We start from the raw sequence: 22,563 nt of genomic DNA, 5'->3' as shown, positions 1-22,563 counted from the left end.
TTAATCAACCTCTCATAATTACAAAAAAATGAACAAAATGAAAAATTATGATTGGTTGAATGAGGTTTTTACGGTTTTTACAAATTGAATGGTTTTTATTTGAACCCATCCATATATATATATAATGTTTTATGATATTTATAAAATAAAGTGTTCCAGTACTTTTTTACTTGACATATTTGAGAAATGTTTTATAAACAAATTTTATTATAAGACATTTTTTAAAATAATGTTATATAAATATTTTGTGATGTTTTTATATAATACACACAATTGTTTGATCTTATAAACATAAGTAATATAAAACGATGTATTAAAATATTTAGACATTTTTTGCTACCTATAAACTCAGATTTTGTTATAGCATTGATAATTATGTATATGCATACATCAATACATGTGTGTGTATGTGTATAAAGAGAGAGATGGAAGTTTTATTAGGGAACCAAAAACTGATTAGGAACTTGGTTATCACGTAGAAAACATCATTTGTCCTTTTTTTTCAGAACAAATATTCATTATGAATGTTATTCATGACAAACATTCATCATGATTCATGTATTGAATATTAATAATGATGAATATGAAAGTATTATTATATTCATCATTAATCAAACATTCATGATTAATCTTACGAATATATTACAACATACTTGATAAATAACATGTCTATATTCCCGATGCATAAACCACGTGTCGTACTATAGACGGTATCTAAGTTCCTAATCAATTTTAGCTTCCTAATATAACCTACCTCTGTATATATGTGTGTTTGTGTCTAACCTTCCTCTTTTTGATACGTAACAAAAATAACAACTATACCCATTAATTGGTTTACGATACGCGTAATCAATCTATAATATAACAAAAAGAAGCAGACTAATTATGCATAACCATTATATTTCAAGAAATAAATAAACCAATATAATATGTTACTAAATTACACTAATAAACTTGTCACGTTGTGATGAAATGAAATAATGAATAGTATTTAAAAGCAAACTCTTAGGATCAAAAATAGTAAGGAAAAAGGTTGCTTAGACGCAACCAGAACTTTAAAACCAGACGCAATATTCCATATTCTTTTTGTTGTTAAGTTGTACAAACACTGTTTGATTTAACAACTAATATTAAAAAATCTATAATATTAATAATTAACTGACAAACATTCGAGCAATTTAACTTGATAATTAATTTGTCGGAAATCACGTTTGTATTTGTAGTTTTCGTATTCAACTTTACGGGCCATATGTTGAATTTTCGTTTAAGTTTTCATCAGTGGGAACTGTCAATACATCGTTATAGTAAAAAAAAATTAAATTCTTACACGGAACGTTTAAAACAACAAAACTTATAGTTAATTTGACACCATCTTTAATCCCCGTCGAAAAAGAAGTTGCTTGTGTAAGACGATAATTCATTTTTTTTTACTTTTCAGTATAAAAAAAACCGTTGCCATAATTTGTATGATGATATTTTTCTTTTAATATAAAATTAGCTAATCATCTTGAAAACCCTGATAAATATTGCACTATATTATATGTCATTTTATATTATTTTTTTCATCTAAGACTAGAATTTAGAATCATACAGATTAACATATGATTGTTTCACAATGTGTTTGTTTGACTTGTATTTGTTTTACAATGTGAAACTTTTTGATGTGTTTATAAAACAAAAAATACACGTAAAGAGTTTCATATAGTGGACCGAAATCCAAAGACATGAAACTAATATACTATGACGTAAATACATGTTAATCAATACATTAATCTTAGACTTAAAAGATCATGTAAAACAATACTTTAAAATAAAAATCCTAACAGCTAGTTTCATCCCCCCCCTCTCTCTCTCTCTCTCTCTCTCTCTATATATATATATATATATATAAAGCGATCAAATGTAAACCACCAATTTGTACAAACCGTGCAAACCACTCTCATCCGTCGATTTCATTGTTTAATTTTATAATTTTTTTTTTCATGAAATTGTTTAATCTTGTGAAATTATATCATATAATACTTTTTTTTGATGAAGTTGTTTCATATATGATTATGAAATTGTCTCATATAATATAGGAGGTTTACTTTGCAAACCACGTTATTTGTACAAACCGTATAAACCTCATTCAACCAATCATAATTTTTTATTTTTGTTCATTTTGTTTTGTAATTATAAGATGTTGATTTATCGTTTTTATTATGAATGATGTTAATCATGGATATTATCATCTTCATTATTTTAATTTTAGATAAATACATGAAACAATTTCATTAAGTATTATATGAAACAATTTCATAACCATATATGAAACAACTTCATAAAAAAATATATTATATGAAACAATTTCACAAGATTAAACAATTTCAGGAAAAATTTCATAAGAATAAATAATAAAATCGACAGATAAGGATAATTTGTATGATTTGTACAATTGGATGATTTACATTTGATCGTTCTTCTATATATATAAACGAAGTTTGTATGACATGTTATATGAAAATAAAAAAAAATGTGAGTAAGAGAGAAACCTTGAAGATTACTCAATGACAAACTGTTCAAACCAAAAGAAACATATTTTGTGTAGATCCCCATGCAACCTTACTCAATCCAACACCTTTTTTTTACCTTCTTCCTTTGCTCTTTCGATGCAATGGACATTATTAATGCTCATATAATCTTCAATAAAATATTATGGACTAAAATGAATGTTATCAATATTTTATAATAATTAATAAACAGAAAAAACAAATTTAAAATTTACTAAAGCATGAAGTTTATTTTGTAAACAACTCTACTTTTTTTATTTATTTATAAAATTGAAGTATATAAAAATCAAAAGTAACGGTCTTAATGTATACAATGTTCTTATTTTATTTTTTGGGAGATGGACATAAAATCAAAACATACCAATCAAACAAATGGATTAATCGAATATATAAGTATATGTAATTAAAAGTAGACAACATGAAAATACAATTTAAAAATTGTTTGGTTGATTTTCCATTAAATTATATATGGATAAAACAGTCTGTATGAATTAAGTTGTCTGTATAAATTCAGAAGATTTTTCTTTTATAGGGATAGTTTTTCATAAACGAAAGAAGCGTATTTTTTAATTGCGACAGACATATTTGGAAAAAAAAATATGGCTTTCTACATAGAAGTTCCCCAGAAGCTTACAGAATAAACCATTATTTATATCATTAGCTATTACAAAAATAATCATGTATAGCTGACCGAATAAGCTGTGAATCTCATTAAGTTGCTAACAAACATGTCCTTATTTTGTTCTGATTCGTATTTTGTGCAATGTACTTGGAAAACATTAATTTTCGTATTTCGGATGTAACATCTCAAGCATTTACGTATATGGTTTACAAAATAGGTTAAAATGCAACGTATTTTGATCTGATTCATATTTTGTGTAACATACTTTAATCGAACTACATCTGATATACCAAAGTAAATGTTTTGAAAATATGTTACATAAATAAAATCCGATACAAAATACTTTACATTTTGATACATTTTTTTCCTATAATAAAAATAGTGATGAACATCTTTAAAAATATGTCACATATACTAGTCTTTACTTTCAATAAGGTTTTGAATCATTAACTTTTGAAAGACGGAATTCTACTGATAAACTCTATCAATTACACGAATGCTCCCTTTTGGTTAACCTTACATTTTTATTTGTGACGAAAGTCACGCTATTTTCCAATGAAACAATTAAGTCATGTTTGTATACGTATTTACCATTAAAAACACACAATACAGGCATATACATTTTCATCAAATTCAATAAAAAAAAAACAGATATACATTACCGAAGAAGCATGCTTTTTCTAGACACCGATGAGCGTTGTTAAGTTGATAGCGACAGATATGTTATTAAACACACATATATATATAAATTGATCCATTGAATTCAACTTGTATCTATAGAACTACAAACCAAGAATTGTGTTTGAAAGAATAAATGTGTATACGTAATACCATTCAAGATGTAAAATATGTCAACACGCAACATTTTCTTAATATCAGTAAAGAACCAACATCAATTACTGAAAACAGACTCTTTTTAATTAATTTATGATGTCAAAGTTGTTCACCGCTGAATGCACACATGACATAATCCCACGTGCCCTCACATCGGTTGAAAGACTCTAAATTTGTCCTTTGTATAAATTAGTTTGGTTAAAAGTATCAGATACCATAATTTTTTATATTAAAAAAAATATTATGTACATAAAATGAAGATTAAAAATTAGTGTTGATTATACGATTAATCATCCTACTTCTAAGTTTACCGTTAAACTTATATAATAACTAATGTTCGTTTATTACTATAATATATAGTTTTAACAAAGATTAATTGTTTCAATCTACAATAATTGTTGTGAATTATGTTATAATTATTGATTATTTCAGATATTAAATACAATATGAATTTTGAATCAACATAATTAGTTGAAGACAGATTATAATTAGAAACAATTGTTAAGTATTAAACGTCAATTAGGATCAGTTTAATGATACTGTGTTCTACTCGATCGTTAAGTTAACGATCAAACGAAACTACAGTTTATATATATATATATATATATATATGTATATATGTATGTATGTATGTATAGAGAGAGAGAGAGGTTGAACCTGTTGTTGAAGAGCAACGATTTGAGCAACACAGCCATAGACAGGATCTCTGAGCCTAGCTTGAGCTTCGTAACAAATGGTGATGACCGCATCTCGGCGCTTGTTCACGGGAATATGCAGCAGGAGTTTGGTAACGTTACTAGCACCGAACACTTTATGCACCGCTGCAAAATGAGAAACGCCTTGATCGGAGACGAAATACGGTGCAAATATGCACTCCGCCACACACTTCCTCCTCAAAAACTTGCAAGCTCCACAAGGTCCACCACCGCCACCTCCACCTCCACCTCCACCTCCACCGTTGCTGCTGCTGGTACTCATTTTGAAACGAATTGAATTTCAGCTTGCCATAATAAATTAAATTGTTAGGGTTTTGGAGGAGAATTTGGGTGCGGTGGATCTGCTGAAGGGAAGAAATGGGGGATTATAAGAAGAAAAGGGAGACTTTAAAGGCACGCGAGATTAAGCAAACCCTCAGATTAGAGTGCTTGCGTGAAGCAAACATGCGATATAGCCGACTCAAATTTTCATTTTTACTCCTTTTTCTTCTCAATTTCACTAAACAGGACCCTCCATCTCTCTCTATATATGTATAGGGTGGTTCACGAGAAAATGGTAAACGAGCGAACCCCCTTCATCAACCATAGGGTTTAGTTACGGATAAATGAGACCCCCCCCCCCCTCTTATTCACGACCGTTGGATTAATAATAATTGATGGTTGAGATGGATGGTTTCTCGTTCTTCATTTTTTTGGTTGTCGTAGTTTCGGTATATATAATATATATTGTAACTTAAAATCGTCAAACAACATAAACTTGGTGAATGGCAATTAAGTGGCATATCTTACATTGTATCCATTATGGATTTTTAACCGGTATTTGATTATTTGGATAATCAGTTGATCGAGCAAAGATGTTGGCATGTATTAAATGTATTTAATCCGACCAATACGTGAGTATACATGCATTTCATGTTTGCTTTAAGAAACATGTTGCCATGCATGATTAGTGACAAAGTCGCAACTAATGGCTAACAGGGTCCTAAGTTTAGTCCCTGGATTTTATCATAAGTTGCCTTCTGAAATAATGAGGTCGAGACGAAAGAAATTGTAATTTCTAGTCTTATATCAAATATGATTTCAGATGTAAACTTCTCTTAGACTACTAGAACTCATGTTATTTTATGCTTTATCATCATGATTTTGTAGTTTCGTAGACTGATTTTTCTTATTTTCTTTTAACAGAAGATTATACAAATAGTTGAATATGCATGTATTAATACAGTGTTCTCCCCTGCTTAACGTCAACTATATTGCACATTACTTTTTATTTAAATTAATTGTCAGTTTCATACTGGTATCAAGCTATAATTATAGGATATAATGATGCATAATCCATTCATACAACAATGAAATCTATTAATTTGTGCATCAATTAATAGCGTACGAATTTGGACATTTGGTTTATGAATGTACATACACATGGATCATTAGTTTTATGCACTTGGGTAAGGCTAATAAGTAGAGGTAAAGGAGAACGTAAATCCACCTTCGCATATTACAACCATTTGATTTGGAGATTCGTCTACACATACCTTTTCTTGAACTCATGTTATTCATAATGTATGTTATTTTGTTAAGAAACTTATTGCCTTCACAGATTAAGAGGTTGTTTACCCAAACACATATTTGATAAGCGGTTAGAGGTAAGAGTCAAGACTCTAACTTACTTTACTGGATAAGATTGTAGTCCATCAAAACAATATCATATACAGCAAATTACCTAGCAAGGGCTTTCTAGGTAAAAGTTTACAATCGTCACTTACCAGGTAAGAGTTCGCACCCTCACTTAGCAGGTAAGACTCTCTATCCTATTATCGTTCCTACCGGGTAAGATTATCAGCTCTTGCCATGTTCATACGGTATGGGAAATGATACGGAGTGTTTACCGAGTAAGCTTTTGTTAAACGGTCCCTAAGTTTTCTGTTAATCAAATCGATACCTTATGGAACACACCATATGGATTGGTCGACAAAGTCCACCATACACTTATAAACCACGTGTCATATTAACAATGGAATACTTTTTACGCATCTTTACTTGGACCACTAGCCGATATTATTCTTTTACATCTACAACATGTTTATCTTAAAATCTATCGCCGTGAAGCACTTATATGATGCAACGTCATCAGTTGCTACCTTATTTAGTCACGACAATTATGTCAGCATAAAGAATCAGTTTCAAGTACAGGCGTAAAACGGTCTGTGTGTATCACCATCATACCCTAATTAAAAAATCCTCCAAGAAGGACTAGTATTGTAAAATATATTTTTAAATGGATCAGAAGTGTTATCAAATGAAAATATAGGGAGGTCTAATGTACCTTCATGGATCCTATTTGAACTTGGATAAAAAAGTATAAGGTAGTAAAGTGTAAGTTTGCGTAGCACGTGTGAAGGGGGATGGCTATGTTTAGCTCTTGTGCGTGTTTTAAGCTGCGTGGAGGCCAAAAGACGTTACGTTGAAAAAGACGCTCATTATTCTCTAAAGTTCTTTCTTTTATCCTAAAAAAAAACATTATGTGATTATGAAAAAAATATATTTAATTTTTTTTTTTGTTATTTTAAAATAAATTTAATAATTCCGTTATAATTTTGATTTTGAATTTACTGTTTTGGAAGAACGTTATCAGAGGGGATAGGTTACAGGGAGATACCGTCTGTGATTCATGAATCTTCGATCGGCGGTGAAATGTCTGTTCCCGAATGACAGAAATGGAAAAAAATAGTTTCACTTAAAGCTACTAGTAATTAATATTAAAAGTAAGAAAGTCGTTTTCTTAACTTGGCATATGTTCATTATTTGGTTTAATTTATTAATTATCACAAGATCTGTATTTCATAATTATTTCGGGAAGTGACCATTTACTTAAAATCGTTACTTTATACAGTATACTAACGGATCCAGATCATGTGGTAATTGATGATACACATGAGGTGTTATAGTAGTAGAGATGTTTAACGGTTGGATTGATCGGATTGAAGACATTTGAGTTTTGAAAAATCCAATCCATTGTTTACGGTTTGACAAATCTCAACTCAACCCAACTCAAACCAAAGTGTCACCCAACCTAAAGTTGGTGTGGTTGGTTCCTATGTTCAAAGCAAACAAAAGACAAAAAAGAAGAGTTGGATGCTTGGGAGCCTATGGATGAAGACATGGTGTCTCTGGATCCCATTGAATTTCATTCGGAGGAGGAGCCTTATCAAAATTGTATCGATTCTTATCTAACAGGATTTGAACTAAACACGAGGGTTGCGCTCGTTGCGGGACTTAACCCAAGAACTTTTTTTTTCTTAATTTCGTTCTTCTTTCATTCTTCTTTCGTAATGGAACCTCCCACATTGTACAAAATAAATTTTGTGGCTCTTACTGCCACTCTACAGAACCGTACATGGTGATTCAACATAGATTCTACATCTTGAAACTAAGCCAGTTTTGGAGCAGCTTTATGATAATGAAACCAACCCATCTTAAAAACTAAAAAAAGCCCTAAGACAATGCAAGCAAAAGTTCCTAGATTCATGAAGTACCTACAATGGAAGTAAACATGTAGTGACAGAACCTTACGTGATTTTAACTGAAATTTGCTGTTGGATTAGAGTCTTCATCTGATTGTGAATTCAAGGTGAGTTTTACTTTGAAAACATTATTTAATATGTTTTTGGTGAAGAAACTGTAAGGTTTCATACATGAGTATGTGATGATTATATGTTATTTATTAGCATAATTTTTGGGTTTTGATATGATTTTATTGTCTAATTATAATAAAGATGACATAATCACGAGATAAATATTTTTAGTAATAAGGGTGACATAATCAGGAGATTGACATTTTGGTAATAAGGGTGACAAAATCAGGAGAGGTGTATATTTTTGAAATAAAGGTGACATAATCAAATTTTGGAATGGATGATCTTATGATCATGGGAATCTGTTATAACATTACTGTGATGCGATGAGGTTGATTTTTATCGCATATGTGTGATGCGATGAAATTGAGATGAAAATTGAAGTGTTATTTATCGCATCCTTGTGATGCGATATGCTGAATTTATCGCACTAGTATGGTGGAAGAAATTACTTTTATCACATCTATATGGTGCGAGAAGTTTGTTTATCGCATATGTTGGATGCGACGAGTTGGAATGATCGCATATGTTGGATGCGACAAATGGAGGTTGTTGCATCAGTATGATGCGACAAGATTGAGTTATCACATCTGAAGGATGCGAGGAGTTATTATATCGCATCCATGAGGTGCGATAAATTTGGTTTATTTTATATTAAATGCGATAAGTTAATATACCATGAATATGATGCGATAAGTTGAAGTTGTCTCATCTATACGATGCGACAAAGATGTTTATTTATATAAATATGGGTTTTTTAAAAGTGTTTTGGTGATTTTCACTCTGTAATAGCAATCAAAAAATGATTTCTCACTAGACCTCATGATCTAACCATCATTTTGTGTTTTAAAGTGTGAATTACAGGTCAGATACAATTGGAGGATAAGGGAAATGAGAAAATGTGAAGGAAAATGATTGCTATACATATGTGAATTTTTGGAAAGTGTTATGCTATTTGTACTTGAAACTTATTATGTTTACAAGTTTTGTACTTGATGTGAATAGAACAAGTTTGTAGCTACTTCTGTAACGTAGCAATTTGTACATTTAAGACCAATGTGTATATTTTTATTTCATGTTATATGAAATAAGTGGGTTATATGCAAATGTGAAATGGGGTATTACACACAAATTCAAATAAAGTTTTAATAAGTTGTACTTACGAACAATTTTTTTGTAATCTTAAATTTTAAGTAATATACATCAACAAACAGTACTTCATGATAAAAAACAGTTTTTAGGAATTTTTGTTAAATGTTTTATAATATAGTATAAATATTATATTATTATAGGTTTGTTTCAATTATATTTTAAAATATTATACTTAATTAAATTTTCAAGATATCATTTTTAGTCATTTTACATTCTTATAAGCTAGTTTTACTAAACATGATCTGTTTACCATCTAACTTATCAGCCATCAGCTAGTTTGTCAAACATAACCTAACCTATTAAAATGTAACCTGTCATGATCCGGGTTTAACTAGTTTTCAAAACCTAGTATTACATCTATGTTTGATTATAAGAATTCAAATACAAGTTCAAAGTGACTTTGCGTGTCTTAACGACGTGATTTTATATTTATTTAATCAAATGTACTGATTTTATCATACAAACAAAATCAAGAAACTCCAAAATCGATGTATTAAAAATTCTTAACATACATTATGACAATGTATTTAATTATCATGTTATTAAAAAATCAGAATGATATTTAGAACAACATAATATGCAGTGTTTGAAATAGTAAAGTAATATTTTTCAACAAAAAAAATCAAAATTTCATAAATTAAATTAAAAAAATTCAAATTTCGATAAAAGAAATAACCATAATATTAAAAAATAACATTATATATTCATTATATTGTTCGGGTCAAAGGTGGTTGTTAGCATGGGGCATGGAGGGTCCAATCATCGGTTTCGGTTCATGTCCTTCTCGTGGACCCAATTCCTGACTAAAAATTGATAACTGGTCAAACCAAATGTGACTAGTTACATAACCGATTCCTAACCCGATCCAAATTTTAAAATAAAAAAAATACATATCTTTAGCGAACCAAATGGCTCGGACGTGATCGAGTCAATCCGATGGTCGATTATGCATATATAAGAATGTGGTAAGCCCTCTAATACATGTTATATAGAATTAAAAAGCATTTGTTGCATTTTGTAATGGCTCCATTTTCCCACATTTTTATAACATCTCATCTAAGAATTTGACGACTTACCGAATTGTAGAAAAGGTTTTAGTAATCATCTTCATTAACTGAGGGTTGTCAAATAGCGCTAATGGCAACCCTTCTTCGAAGACACATTGTGTTATCACTTTTTTGGTTCAAATCCACATTAAACGACCAAATTTATACTTATCTCGAGCTTCATACTTGAATTTCATTTCGCCATAAGTGAGCTTGATACTTTTTGCATTGTGTCTTTTGTCCCTTACTTTAAAGAACCACCAATTTGTATGCATCCCAAACATTGGATTTTCATTTGTACATTCTTGGATCAGTCACCTGGGTTGTCGGGAGCATACCGTTTGTAATTTGTTGGAACGAAAAAAAAGGAGATTACTAGTAGAATATTAACGAATATTAAGAGTCGTAACGGAAAAATGAGTCGAAAATTACGAGTTATAGTGAATATCAAGAACGTTTTTTTGTGTGTTCAACAATTTGGTAACTCATCCAACATTGCCTCCACAACAAATTATAAAAAACAAACAGAACCTTATATATATACTAAATGATGCTCAAAATGGCCAGTTGGGATTAATTTTTTTGATTTAAAAAATACAACTGGCTTTTCTTAACCTGGTTGGATAACCGTCCCAAAAGTATTATCCCCTTAATCAGTTACCTGGAAAAGATGGACATGGCCTTAACCATGGTCCTAGTTTCATGTTGGTCCCATTAACCAATCCCACTTTAGCCATCTTTACTTCAACCTATAAAAGGTAGAATTAATACTTCTTTGAAAAAGTGAAATGTTTTATTTTGACGGTCTTATTTCAACGGTTCTTTTCTGTTTTGGTCCTAAAACTGTTTGAATTAAATTTATGTGATCATTTTTGTGAAGGAAAGTTTCAAATGGTGAATTGTTAGACATACGAGTCACCACTTCTATTTATGTGACTATGTCAGAAGGAAGTTGATGTAGATAAAAATACTGCAACAATTAGGTGGCAAAAGTAATACTTATTTAAGTTGAAGTACTAAAGTTGTACAATGATCAAAGTACAAGGGCAAAAGATCACTATTTTATCTACCAAGAAAGACCTCAACGATTTCGTCTCCGTCTCCCCTCTCTGCGCCAAGGTTGAAGCGTCGCTGCGCATCTCCGCCACTTCTTCCAGGCGATTAGCCGGAATCTGCGGCCATGTGGAGAAGAAGAAACTCACTGAGTCACTTTACTCAACTCGCCACCTCTTCCTCGTCCAAGTTCAACTGCCACAATAACCTTCAACCAACTTCTCTTCGTCTGTTGCAAATCCCAGACGTTGACCAGGGCTATGGATTACTCACTAGATCCAGCTCCACCGCTGTGGGGCCGTCCTCCAATTCGGGGAAACTAGGTATTTCGGGACTCGATCGGGTACGGGCGTTCGGGTCAACTGCTGATATCGTCGGTGCGACGACGTTAGGAGCGAGGGAAGTGGTTGATATGGCAAGACATTATGGTCGGTGTTATTGGGAGCTCTCCAAAGCTAAGCTTAGGTTAGTTGTAATTCCTTTCTTTTTGGTATTTTACTACGTATTTATCGATGTGATTGCCCCAGTGTTCGCATAATTCGTGATTTTTGATTCTTATGATTGATCAGGTCAATATGATTGTGTTACAATACTGATATTAGTATGGACTAGGATATACGTGCTGGGAATTAAAAAGGAATATTTTCTAGATACGCTAAAGGACTCGATTGAGATTTTTGTTGGTGCAGTTGTGGTGGTTCTGTTGATGTTCTTATGATGATAACAATGGGAGCATAATTCCTATCATAGTCTAAAACAAAAATCCGTCTTTTGTTACTGTAAAAGATTTAGAAAGGAAGTGTTCTTCACTTATTTGAATGGGTATAAGTAGATGTCTATCCACTAATATTCTTCCCATTGCAGTTATTAGTAACTGGTTGAGAGACTGAAAGTCACATAGGGTGACAGCAATGAGATTAATGTTGGGAAGTTCAGGGTTTTAGAAACCACTAGGAAGATCAAGGTTGAACAGATAGCTTTCATTAGACAGAAAGAATGATGGAAAATTATAGAAGAAAAGAGTATTTGCTTATTTTCCCAGCAAGAAAAAAGTATTGGGCAGAACAGGAGTTTATGACTTATTTTCATGTGGTTTCATCTAAGTTTTACCAAAGAAAATATATATTTTGATGCTTAGCAAGTGTTTAATGTCTGTAATCCTATCATCACTTGGATTTCTGAAGGAAAGCCACTTTTTGTTATCTTTATTTGATGTTATGGAGCTCTGACGTAGAATTTGTCTCAAAGATTTTGATATACGAGGAAGTATCGTTCTTTCTGCTGCAAAAGCGGGATAAGTAAATAGTGAGTAAATAAGGCAGTGCCCTTTTGCCTGGTGACACTTTCCTTGACTTTCAGTTGAAGGGGAGAATGGAATCTATATGACTGTACACGTAAGCATTGTTATATAGATATAAGAAGAATTTTAAAGAATAAACGAAGGGCAACTGAGATTTAGAGAGAAAGGCACTAATCATTGTTCTTTCTTCTTCACAACAGCAGGGGCCTTTGGCTGATGGATGATCAATAATGCTACATTTTAAGTAATTCCGCGTGGTTAATCCAAATTGTTGATCAAAGTGCTCCCAAAATTGACTCTTAAGGGAGTCGGAATCTTACTTGCAAGATAAAAAGGTCATGAAGAGTAATGGTATCAAACATTACATTCCTATTAATTTTAGGCCTTGTATTAGCATCACTTATATGATTCCTTGGAACCAGTGTGTTATGCTCCATGCTTCATTCTTCCATGTGTACCAAAAAATGGAATTCCATGTTCTCTACTGCCATATTCTTTCAAGTTGGGAATATCTTCTATTAATCTCTTGTTCATTGGGATATTCTTCTTATGATGTTCGTTGGTTGGGATAATTGAATGAGGACGTTATTAATAAAATGCATCGAACTGTGCTGATGAAATGATTCATTTACATCCCTTGCATGTATTTATCTTGTTTCTGCAAGTGATTTTGTGTTCAAAGAACTGTATGAAACACAATTAATTTGTCATCTTCTTCATCCCCAAGGACCCACCTTCACAATGCGCACACCCTTCCGTCCAATATAAGTAGAAAATCCATCAACGATGTCATAGCTACCCATTTTATGGATCTTACACCAAAAAATGCAAATTGTTTTCTCTGTTGCATCTGTTACTAGTATTATATTTGCTTCAAAGAAATATAACACATAAAACCTCTACAGCAACATGCCAGGATATCTATGAAACAAAACCTAAGAATGTGTATAATAGAGAAAATACGACCATGGAGGCTGATCCACCCTAATCTTGTAGTATAATCTTGAGAGAAAGGAAAAGGGAAAACAAATATGAGGTCCATCTCATATGAGACGTGAGTACGTTAAAATTAGAAGCGCCAAATCATTCACGTACACAGAGAGTGAGAGAGCAGACAAGACTAGGGTAGCAAATTTTGTAGAGAGGCAGGACTAGAGTAGCAGATTTTGTGTAAGGACTTGGGATTATTATGGTCCGGGGAGCAGATTTTCTTTCTGGTTTTCTTTTTCGTGGGCATGGACTAAAATTGGAAGCAATACTTACAAAACTTAAGGGAACACCACATGCATTTCTAATAACAAAAAAAGACTTCAACTGTGGAAAATGTCATCCTGATTTTTGCTGTCTTGATGAAGAATCTAGCTTATGGTTGATTATGTGTGTGAATGATTATAAAGTTCATGTTGTGGTTGAACTTTTTTGATAACGTTGAATTTCGAGCAATGCATAGGACATGCTTTTCTTTCTAGAAGCTGTAATTACTGATGTTAGTATCATCAATTTGCTACACTCAACTTCTTGTAGATATATCCATCTGTTTGCAGAAAAATCGTTTCTCCATTTTGTTACGTTGGTTCAGTTACATATTTTTAAGCCTCTATAACTAATGTTTCTTGTTTTATATCAATCATCATTTGTTGTGAGAATAGACGCACAAAATATGATACTTTTCATATATCTTATCTGTTTTTTTCTATATCTTTAGCATGCTAGTGGTTGCTACATCTGGAGCTGGTTATGTTCTTGGGAGCAGTAGTACCGTTGACTTAGCAGGACTTTGTTACACTTGTGTGGGAACCATGATGGTGGCAGCATCTGCTAACACCTTAAATCAGGTCAGTAAAAATGTGATCTTATCATTCTTGTGACATAGGAAGGGTTTGTAAGCAGGCTGGAAATTGAACCATCAAGTCTAATTCCCTATGCAATAACTCAATGTGAAATTTTGCATTTAAAATATTTTTATTAATTATCTTCCAATATATAATTCATGGGATATCTACATTGTGAAGTAATCTTCTAGTGCAACTGGAGACATTATCTATACTACCTTATAGAACATTTACATAGAAGTCTTAAAAACTTTTAATTTCAAGAGTACAACATCTATGAAGCATCAAGTACAAGTTTACTAATACATTGAGAGTTATGGTCTGTTAAGAATTTTTGGCTGAAAGCATGTCCCACGTAGGTGGAGTGAGCTTCATGCCTATAGAAGAAGTCTAGCCCAATCAAATGCACTTAAAGTATTTGATTCTTTTCTTTCATGTTCTCTTGTTATAGAGTGTAGAAAAGCAAGTTAAATCTTTGGAGAGTGTGGGTGTAACTGGGGGAGGCTTGAATGAATAGATCTGTGATGATAAATTTATAGTAACCTTTCACATAGTGGATTTTCTCTCTATAGGCCCGTCTTTGTAAAGAAATTAATAAAATAAAATCAAAGCAATGTAACACACACACACGTATATAGCCATATATGTATAAAATGTGCATGATTACGACTGATTGTAATTTCTATTTTTTTCAATCATAAATTTCGGACTTTCTTTTTTTAAGTAGCAATTGGGAAAAATTTCCATTTCTGTTTCCCAATAAAATTTTACATCCAGTTGCATTTCACAGGTACATAACTAGTTCTTATTAATCACAATTCACAGGGCGTTCAATAACTGTTAATTGGAGGTAATGCCAGTTAGATGTTGGCTCATTCACCTGATGGCTTTGTTCTCGTACATAATTACTTCAATTAGTATCTATCAGTATCATATTCATTGCATTTGAAGTCTATAACTTGGCCAAGATCTTCGAAAAAGTGTATAGTTATTCTTATGTACAGGTTTTTTATTTTTACTTTCACCTATTTTCTTCTTTTATAAGGGAGGTGGGTCCTGATAACCTCTTTACACTGCCAATTTCTCAGCCTACCTCATGCAAGTACTTGAGATAACTACAGATGCGCAAGGGAAAATGTGACTTGTAGACTCTAGTCTGTTCTGCTAAAAACCATCAAGTACTTAATCAGGAAAGCAGTCATCAGGTTCCCTTGTTTTGTTCGGTTTGTCTTCTAGTTTTGCTGGTTTTCATAGAGGCTTATTTTTAAAAAATTAGCTAGTTTTTCTTAAAAGGAATGCATATGCCGTCATATTTGAAGTTGAGTTTCAAAGCTTCTAAGTCTGAGAACCGATCATGCAATGTTGTTTTAAAATCCAACATAGCCTTTATCCTACACTGCCTGGGTAGGGTAAAAGTGATACTAATACGAAACTACAGAGAAGGAAAGGATTATCTGGCCTAAATGGGTTCAAACTTTAATTCTATCACTTTTCGCTCTCTCCTGTTGAAGGAATACCAACCAAGGTTACATCTAGGATCCAGCAAACTAGACCAATCGAGGTCTTACTACTCAAATGTTCAATAATCTATGATATTAGGATCATTTGGGTGTGGAAGCATGTTCTTTTGCACATCCCTATGAAAAAGTCATCATTCTATATATCTTCTGTAGTCTGTAGAAGAAAAGGATGAAGTCATTTTTATGCCCAATTCACATTGATGAGAATTGACGAATATGATACATACAGTGTTGGTAATCATGCTGCAGAAACTGTATGGCAGGGGGCAAATAGGTCTAGTGAAAGATTATGATCATCCTTCTGCCTAAAGTATGCTTGCATTCCTTTGTTGGGTCAGAACTTGATCATGAGCCTTTTTGGGGATTTCAATGTAACAAAATTTCTCCATGCCCTATTCTCTACTTTTCTGTCATAACATCACAATTGCAACAATTAACTCTTTAAAGATGGCTTCAGTTCGCAAGGTGCAAATGGCAAAACAATATGAAAATGGCAAAAAAGAGGGAGAAAGTGAAGTAAAAACATAAAAAAGAGAAGAATATAAGAAACACGTGGCGAGAACAAGTAGGGAGAGAGAAACAAGTAAAAAGGAGGCACAATTAACAAGAAAAAGTGACTGAACATGTTGCCTTGTATGCTTATGGGTCCAATTCTCTTTACCTTGATGATTTGAACAACCTGTGGTGCATCCTTGTAAGTCCTAACCTTTCCTATTGCTTTACATCTAGCCCTTTCTTAGTTAATGACCCTAAGCAGACAGTCACCTACCATCTTAGGCATTTGGAAATAATTTGGCAATGTCTTGGTCGAAGGAGTTATCTTCTTGGTTCTTGTGGTGTCATGCCGCTATTGCATGTCTTTTAGTAGACTCCAGTGGGTATAGAATAATGCTGTAGTTGAGATGGCTTGAGAGTTGGGTGTTGATATTCTTTGGAATTTCCTTGCTTGTAACAATGTCATTGCACTGAATATGTAGAATACATCAGAATTCTAGTTGGACAAGTTACTGATCGTTGCTGTGGACTATATCTTATTTTAATGTTCAGCTAAGTTAAAGATTGATCTAAATTATGTGCTTGTATGCATTGCATTCTACATCAATTCGGAACCACATGCTTTTAGTGCATACAGTGAAATAACTGCTGTGGTTGAAACACATTTGAATATGTGTTGCTTGTAAATTTTGGTTTCCTTTGCTTGTTTTATTACTGTTATTATTATTATTATTTTGGTTCTATTTGTATTTGTTGGGGGATGGACATTTTTGTCAACAGAAGGAAAAAGGTAAAAGAGAGGTGTGACAAACATCTATGATTTTCCTCTCATTCTTGTAAACCTTTCAGTTTTTGCTCCCTTTCCATCATGTGATTCTTAAAGTTATATCATTTGTGTATTAGGTATTTGAGGTTAAGAATGATGCATTGATGAATAGAACAATGAGAAGACCATTACCTTCAGGACGCCTTACTATTCCTCATGCAGTTACATGGGCTTCTTCTGTTGGTCTTGCTGGCACAGCTCTACTGGCAAGCAAGGTGGGAAATTGATTTCATGAACTTGTGGAAAATAACAGGAATTCATAATTGCTGTCATGACTGATGACTCTTCTTTTTTCTTGAGACCTACCTTGAGTTGGAATACTGAAATGATAACATTTACGGCAAGGTTTGTACAGGCTAATTTATTGGCAGCTGGACTTGGAGCTTCAAATCTCATTCTCTATGCATTCGTATACACCCCATTGAAGCAGATACATCCAGTGAATACTTGGGTTGGGGCTGTTGTCGGTGCAATTCCTCCTCTTCTTGGGTAATCTTTCTTAAATGCACCTTGTAATTAGTTTTGACTCTTATTTTAGTTTAGGCTCCTAGAAGTAGTTAGCTATTCTTATTTTGTCATTGATTGTGTTTTGGTCCTTGATGAGTTTTCGCCCAAATAGTTATAGGCTTCCTTTGATCTACTTAAAAGTATGAAATCTCCAAGGTTAATTATACTCTTAAGATAATCGAGTGAATGAGAGTTTTCTTCACTTCATCAACCGTGTGATGCAACAAGCTCTTAGATGTCTTGGGTTATATTGCTTGTGATACTCAGGACAGGGTCATCCCATGCACCTGCCTCACATCCTATTTTCAGGTCCATATCTGGCCTGCCCCCTCCACCACTTTTATACTACCTCATATCCAACTTTCACCTGATTATCTCCCACCCATTATCTTGACTTGTGTTTATCATATTGGATCCTTAATACTCATTGCAAACTAAATATACAAGTTAAAAAGCTATAAATTTCAATAGCAAAAACAAAAGATACAATCACAAAAGGAAATACAAATACATGTTTTGCATATTCAATTCTATACTATACAGTTTTTTTATGATGATACGTGTACGAGGTGGACATGGGTTTTTATTATATCCCATATCCGCTCGGAATCCATAACAGGTGTAAGAAGTCATCCCCAGTTATACATACATGTCAAGTCAAAGGTTGCAAATTTCATGAGACTGAAGGAGTATGCATTATTGTTATATATTTTGAAGGACAGGGAGAGCTATTGATGGGTTTTTTATTTTCATTTTTTTAACAAACATATATGTATACTGTTGGTACATTTCTAGATTTGCGCCCTAACCTCTCTCTCTTTCCTTAAAGGTGGGCTGCAGCTTCTGGTCAGGTTTCACTTAATGGATGGCTCCTTCCTGCTGCCCTTTATTTTTGGCAAATACCGCATTTTATGGCCCTTGCATATTTATGCCGAGACGACTACGCAGCTGGAGGGTATGTAACCAAGTTTTTATTATATTTTTATACTATTAATTAATCCTCATTTAACTTGTGTGATTATGATTGTGTAGTTCACTTGTAAGTTCTCGTGTTTCTACAAAAAAGAAAATACCTGGTTATCTAGAAAGATCCAAGGAAGTATTTCCTTTAACAGAACATCTATACATCTAACTATGAGTATCCCCTTCTCTTAATGAAAATTCACACCCTAGTGAATACTTTCTTCGTTTGAAAATAAATGCAATGTTTGACCGGGCAGATACTGTAACTTAAATGCTTGATTATTAATCAAATATTTACAATCACCCTCAATAAATGACAAAACAGGAATCTTGTGGACCGTCATCAACCCAATCAATAGTTTGTAGTGGTTCCTATGGAGTAAAGAGGTAAGAAGGAAAAACTTTGGCAAAAGGGAAAAACGTTGCATTTATTTTGGGGAATTTGGAAAAGGATATTACTGCTTTTGTTTTGGGCCGTTCGTACGGTATAGGGTATAATTTAATGATTTTTTTTGGTTATCGTATTTGGAAAGAGGACTCTTGCTGTGGAACATCCGTGAAATGGAAAGAGGCAGCTTATATGGATGTAGCAAGTACAAGGAGTTAAAAATTAATTTTCTTGAGCGACTTACTTTTTGAACCCTTATACTTTGGTTTTCACTGCAAACTAACAATTGTTCTTGCAAAGTTTGCAACAATGAGCGGTTTTTGAATTTTTTTGCAAATATAAATGGAAAAAGAAACCCCATCATGTATGACGTTTTTGTCCAAAAAAGCTGATTCTTGCAGAGCGACATAGTCTTTCTTTTTTGCTTCTTCATAAGAGCAACTTTCTTCTCTCTTTTGCTTTTTTGCAACATTAAGCGCAGTACATAGTTTGAGAAGTCAATTACTTGGCTTCTTTTTGACAAATATCCTTCTTATGAACAGTTGGGTGTTCGAGTTACTTGACATTGAGTATAACATATAAATTATCAGATTCTGCTTTATCTATTGCTGTCTTTAACTTGTTCATTACAAACATGCTAGTTATTTAAGCACCAAATTTGTGTTTATTCGTCCTGGTACATGATTGTGCATGTATACTATCTAGATATTTATTTCTTGGTTCCCATCTTTGTGTAATATTCAGGTTTAAGATGTTCTCTCTTGCTGATCCTTCGGGTAGGAGAACAGCTTTGGTGGCTTTGAGGAATTGCATCTATTTGATTCCATTGGGATACTTGGCGTACGACTGTAAGTTCTCTATGAACTATGAGATCTATAATGGATTATTTAATTTTTAAGCACTTCTTAATTATATATCCTGAAAATCAACAAATTATCACATCCCTTCGTCTCATAGAAGTTGCAACAATGAATGTGCCACAATTAATTTGAGTTGTTTGTCTATTAGTTACATGTTTTATACCCTTTAGCTTTGTTAAAATAAAGACATTCTTGTATACCAAAATCAATACCATCAATGATTCATAGCGAAAATAAATGACAATATATAATTTTACTTTGAAGATTTGCCAGACTAGGTACTACTTCAATTTTTCATAGTAGAAACTGCTGAATTGTCATTGGACAGACAGGGATTTTTGTTTGGAAAAAATACAAACATTGGACTTTTGGCTTTGAAGTCAAGAAGTTGCATATAACAGCCTTCACCATGCTTCCTTCGTCCCGTAAAAATTGTGAGGCCTGACTTGGTTTGCAGCTTTAAGAAATTTGTTTGACTTTCAATAATGACAACAAAAGAATCTTGTGGATCCAAATCAATATCAACTATTTGTAATGGTTAAATGAGCAAATACGTAAAATCTTTCTAAAAAAGGGAATATTGCTATTTTCATTTTTAAAATAGCAATATTCTTGGATGAAGATTGTGATGCACAATAACTTTTTTCTTATCCTAGTAGCTATTTTAATATTCTTTGCATCTGCTTTCCAAAGGTTAAATTTGGCAAGAGTGTCAGTCCGGTAAATTTCCACTACTTCCATTCCGTAGGTTGTATTATGTTTGGGTTTTTGCACCGATCCTGAACCAAAATTGAACATATTAGAACCAATAACTATTACAAAGTCCAGTAACTTTCACAGCTTTTATTTAGTAGGTTGTATTATATTGGGTGTTTGGATTGATCCTGAACTGGGACCCAGCTGAAAAACCAAAATTGAAAAGTATTAGATGATTAGAACCAGCAACTATTACTTGTTTAACTTTTGCTGTTTTATTTCGATTTTTTAGACTTTTTGAAATATTGATTAACCTAAGAAGTAAGAAGCTTAGATGATTACTAGAGGATGATGGTAGAAACTTGATACACACATTTCTGAATATTTTGTCTCTAAAAAGATTAAGAAAACCAGGAACTGTCTGATCCATTTTGAACTGGATGAAAAAGAGTGCCAAAGTTTCTTAAATATAGGAACCAAGAACCAAAATGTATCATTCGTTTTTGGCCGACTGTTTCTTGTCTGGTTTATAGGCAGACCCGTTCTTAAATATGTTAGAAGGTCGTGCATGTAAGAAAAGTCAATCAAAAGGTTATTCTTCTAACTAAGCTTCCCACAAATCGAGTTTGAGTGCCTTTTTCCCCTTACAGTATGAACTATTTTGCAGGGGGTATAACTTCCGGATGGTTCTGTCTCGAATCAACACTCCTTGCTCTAGCAATCAGTGGAACTGCAGTCTCATTTCTCAAAAACCGTACAAAAGCAAGTGCAAGAAGAATGTTCCACGCAAGTCTTCTCTATCTTCCGGTTTTCATGTCTGGGCTTATGTTCCACCGCATTTATGATGATGATCATCAATCACTTGAAACCGAAAACACCAAGGATCATATGGTCATTTCTCACACAACTACTGCCTACGAGCAAGATAGCAGAAATCCCGACAGGGTGAAACAGAACCATTCACGCCCACCTGTGGCATATGCATCTGTCGCCCCATTTCCTTTTCTGCCCGCTCCTATATATTCATCCTCTTGAGTTTTGCAGCGTGTTTAATATACAGCACCTAATGATTATGAGATCATTGTAGAAAGTTAACCTGTAAAAGCATTTCACAGTGGTTTTAATCGAGCGTAGGGTTGGCACAAAGATGTAATCGGGTTCTTGTTCATTGTATAATTGGTCTGAATGTACATTGTGCTCTAAGGATTCGATCCTCTAGAGCTGTTTTTGCGTTTTTCTGCAACCGCTTGGGGTTTTGGGTATGTTTATTATACTTGAAGTTTTGGCATCGATGTTTTGCCGATGACAATCACAATAAGTTTTTTGAGGAGTACTATTGTGTCGTTAACTCGTTATCATCTTGTCGATTATGCTACCAAACATTTACCCAACAAGTGCTTACCGGTAAAGTTTAACATTATTATTTACTTACCGGATAAGATTTTAGTCCATCAAAACGACATCGTATGCAACAATTTACCTGGTAAGCGTTTACCATGGTAGCAGTTGTCGTCTTCACTTACCGAGTAAAACTCTTGGTCCATGTCTCGCTCTTACTGGATAAGATTC

At 33.0% G+C, this 22,563-nt stretch overlaps 2 protein-coding genes across 2 annotated transcripts in view; one reads left to right on the top strand and one right to left on the bottom strand.

The window, feature by feature from the left end:
- Positions 1-4,983, bottom strand: part of LOC112522873 (LOB domain-containing protein 18-like) — a 32,207-nt gene extending 27,224 nt beyond the window's left edge. Inside the window, exon 1 of the mRNA XM_025132192.1 lies at positions 4,663-4,983. Within this exon, the coding sequence (XP_024987960.1) occupies positions 4,663-4,983 (321 nt within the window). The remainder of the gene's footprint in view (positions 1-4,662) is intronic.
- Positions 4,984-11,684: 6,701 nt separating this feature from the next.
- On the top strand, positions 11,685-22,235 carry LOC112522769 (protoheme IX farnesyltransferase, mitochondrial). The gene is made up of 7 exons (XM_025132075.1): positions 11,685-12,072; positions 14,613-14,742; positions 17,658-17,795; positions 17,936-18,069; positions 18,917-19,042; positions 20,183-20,286; positions 21,662-22,235. The coding sequence occupies exons 1-7, from the start codon at positions 11,735-11,737 to the stop codon at positions 22,027-22,029; spliced, it is 1,338 nt and encodes a 445-aa protein (XP_024987843.1). The 5' UTR covers positions 11,685-11,734; the 3' UTR covers positions 22,030-22,235.
- The last annotated feature ends 328 nt before the right edge of the window (positions 22,236-22,563 follow it).

Source organism: Cynara cardunculus (assembly GCF_001531365.2).
Source record: "Cynara cardunculus var. scolymus isolate 2C chromosome LG 12, CcrdV1, whole genome shotgun sequence".
Taxonomy (NCBI): Eukaryota; Viridiplantae; Streptophyta; class Magnoliopsida; order Asterales; family Asteraceae; genus Cynara; species Cynara cardunculus.
This window is presented reverse-complemented; position numbering and strand designations above follow the sequence as displayed.

Coding starts and splice junctions, on each gene's coding strand:
- LOC112522769 (XM_025132075.1), top strand. CDS start 11,735: ATGTGGAGAAGAAGAAACTCACTGAGTCACTTTACTCAACTCGCCACC. Junction 12,073..14,612: donor CTCTCCAAAGCTAAGCTTAG/GTTAGTTGTAAT, acceptor CTATATCTTTAG/CATGCTAGTGGTTGCTACAT. Junction 20,287..21,661: donor GGGATACTTGGCGTACGACT/GTAAGTTCTCTA, acceptor ACTATTTTGCAG/GGGGTATAACTTCCGGATGG.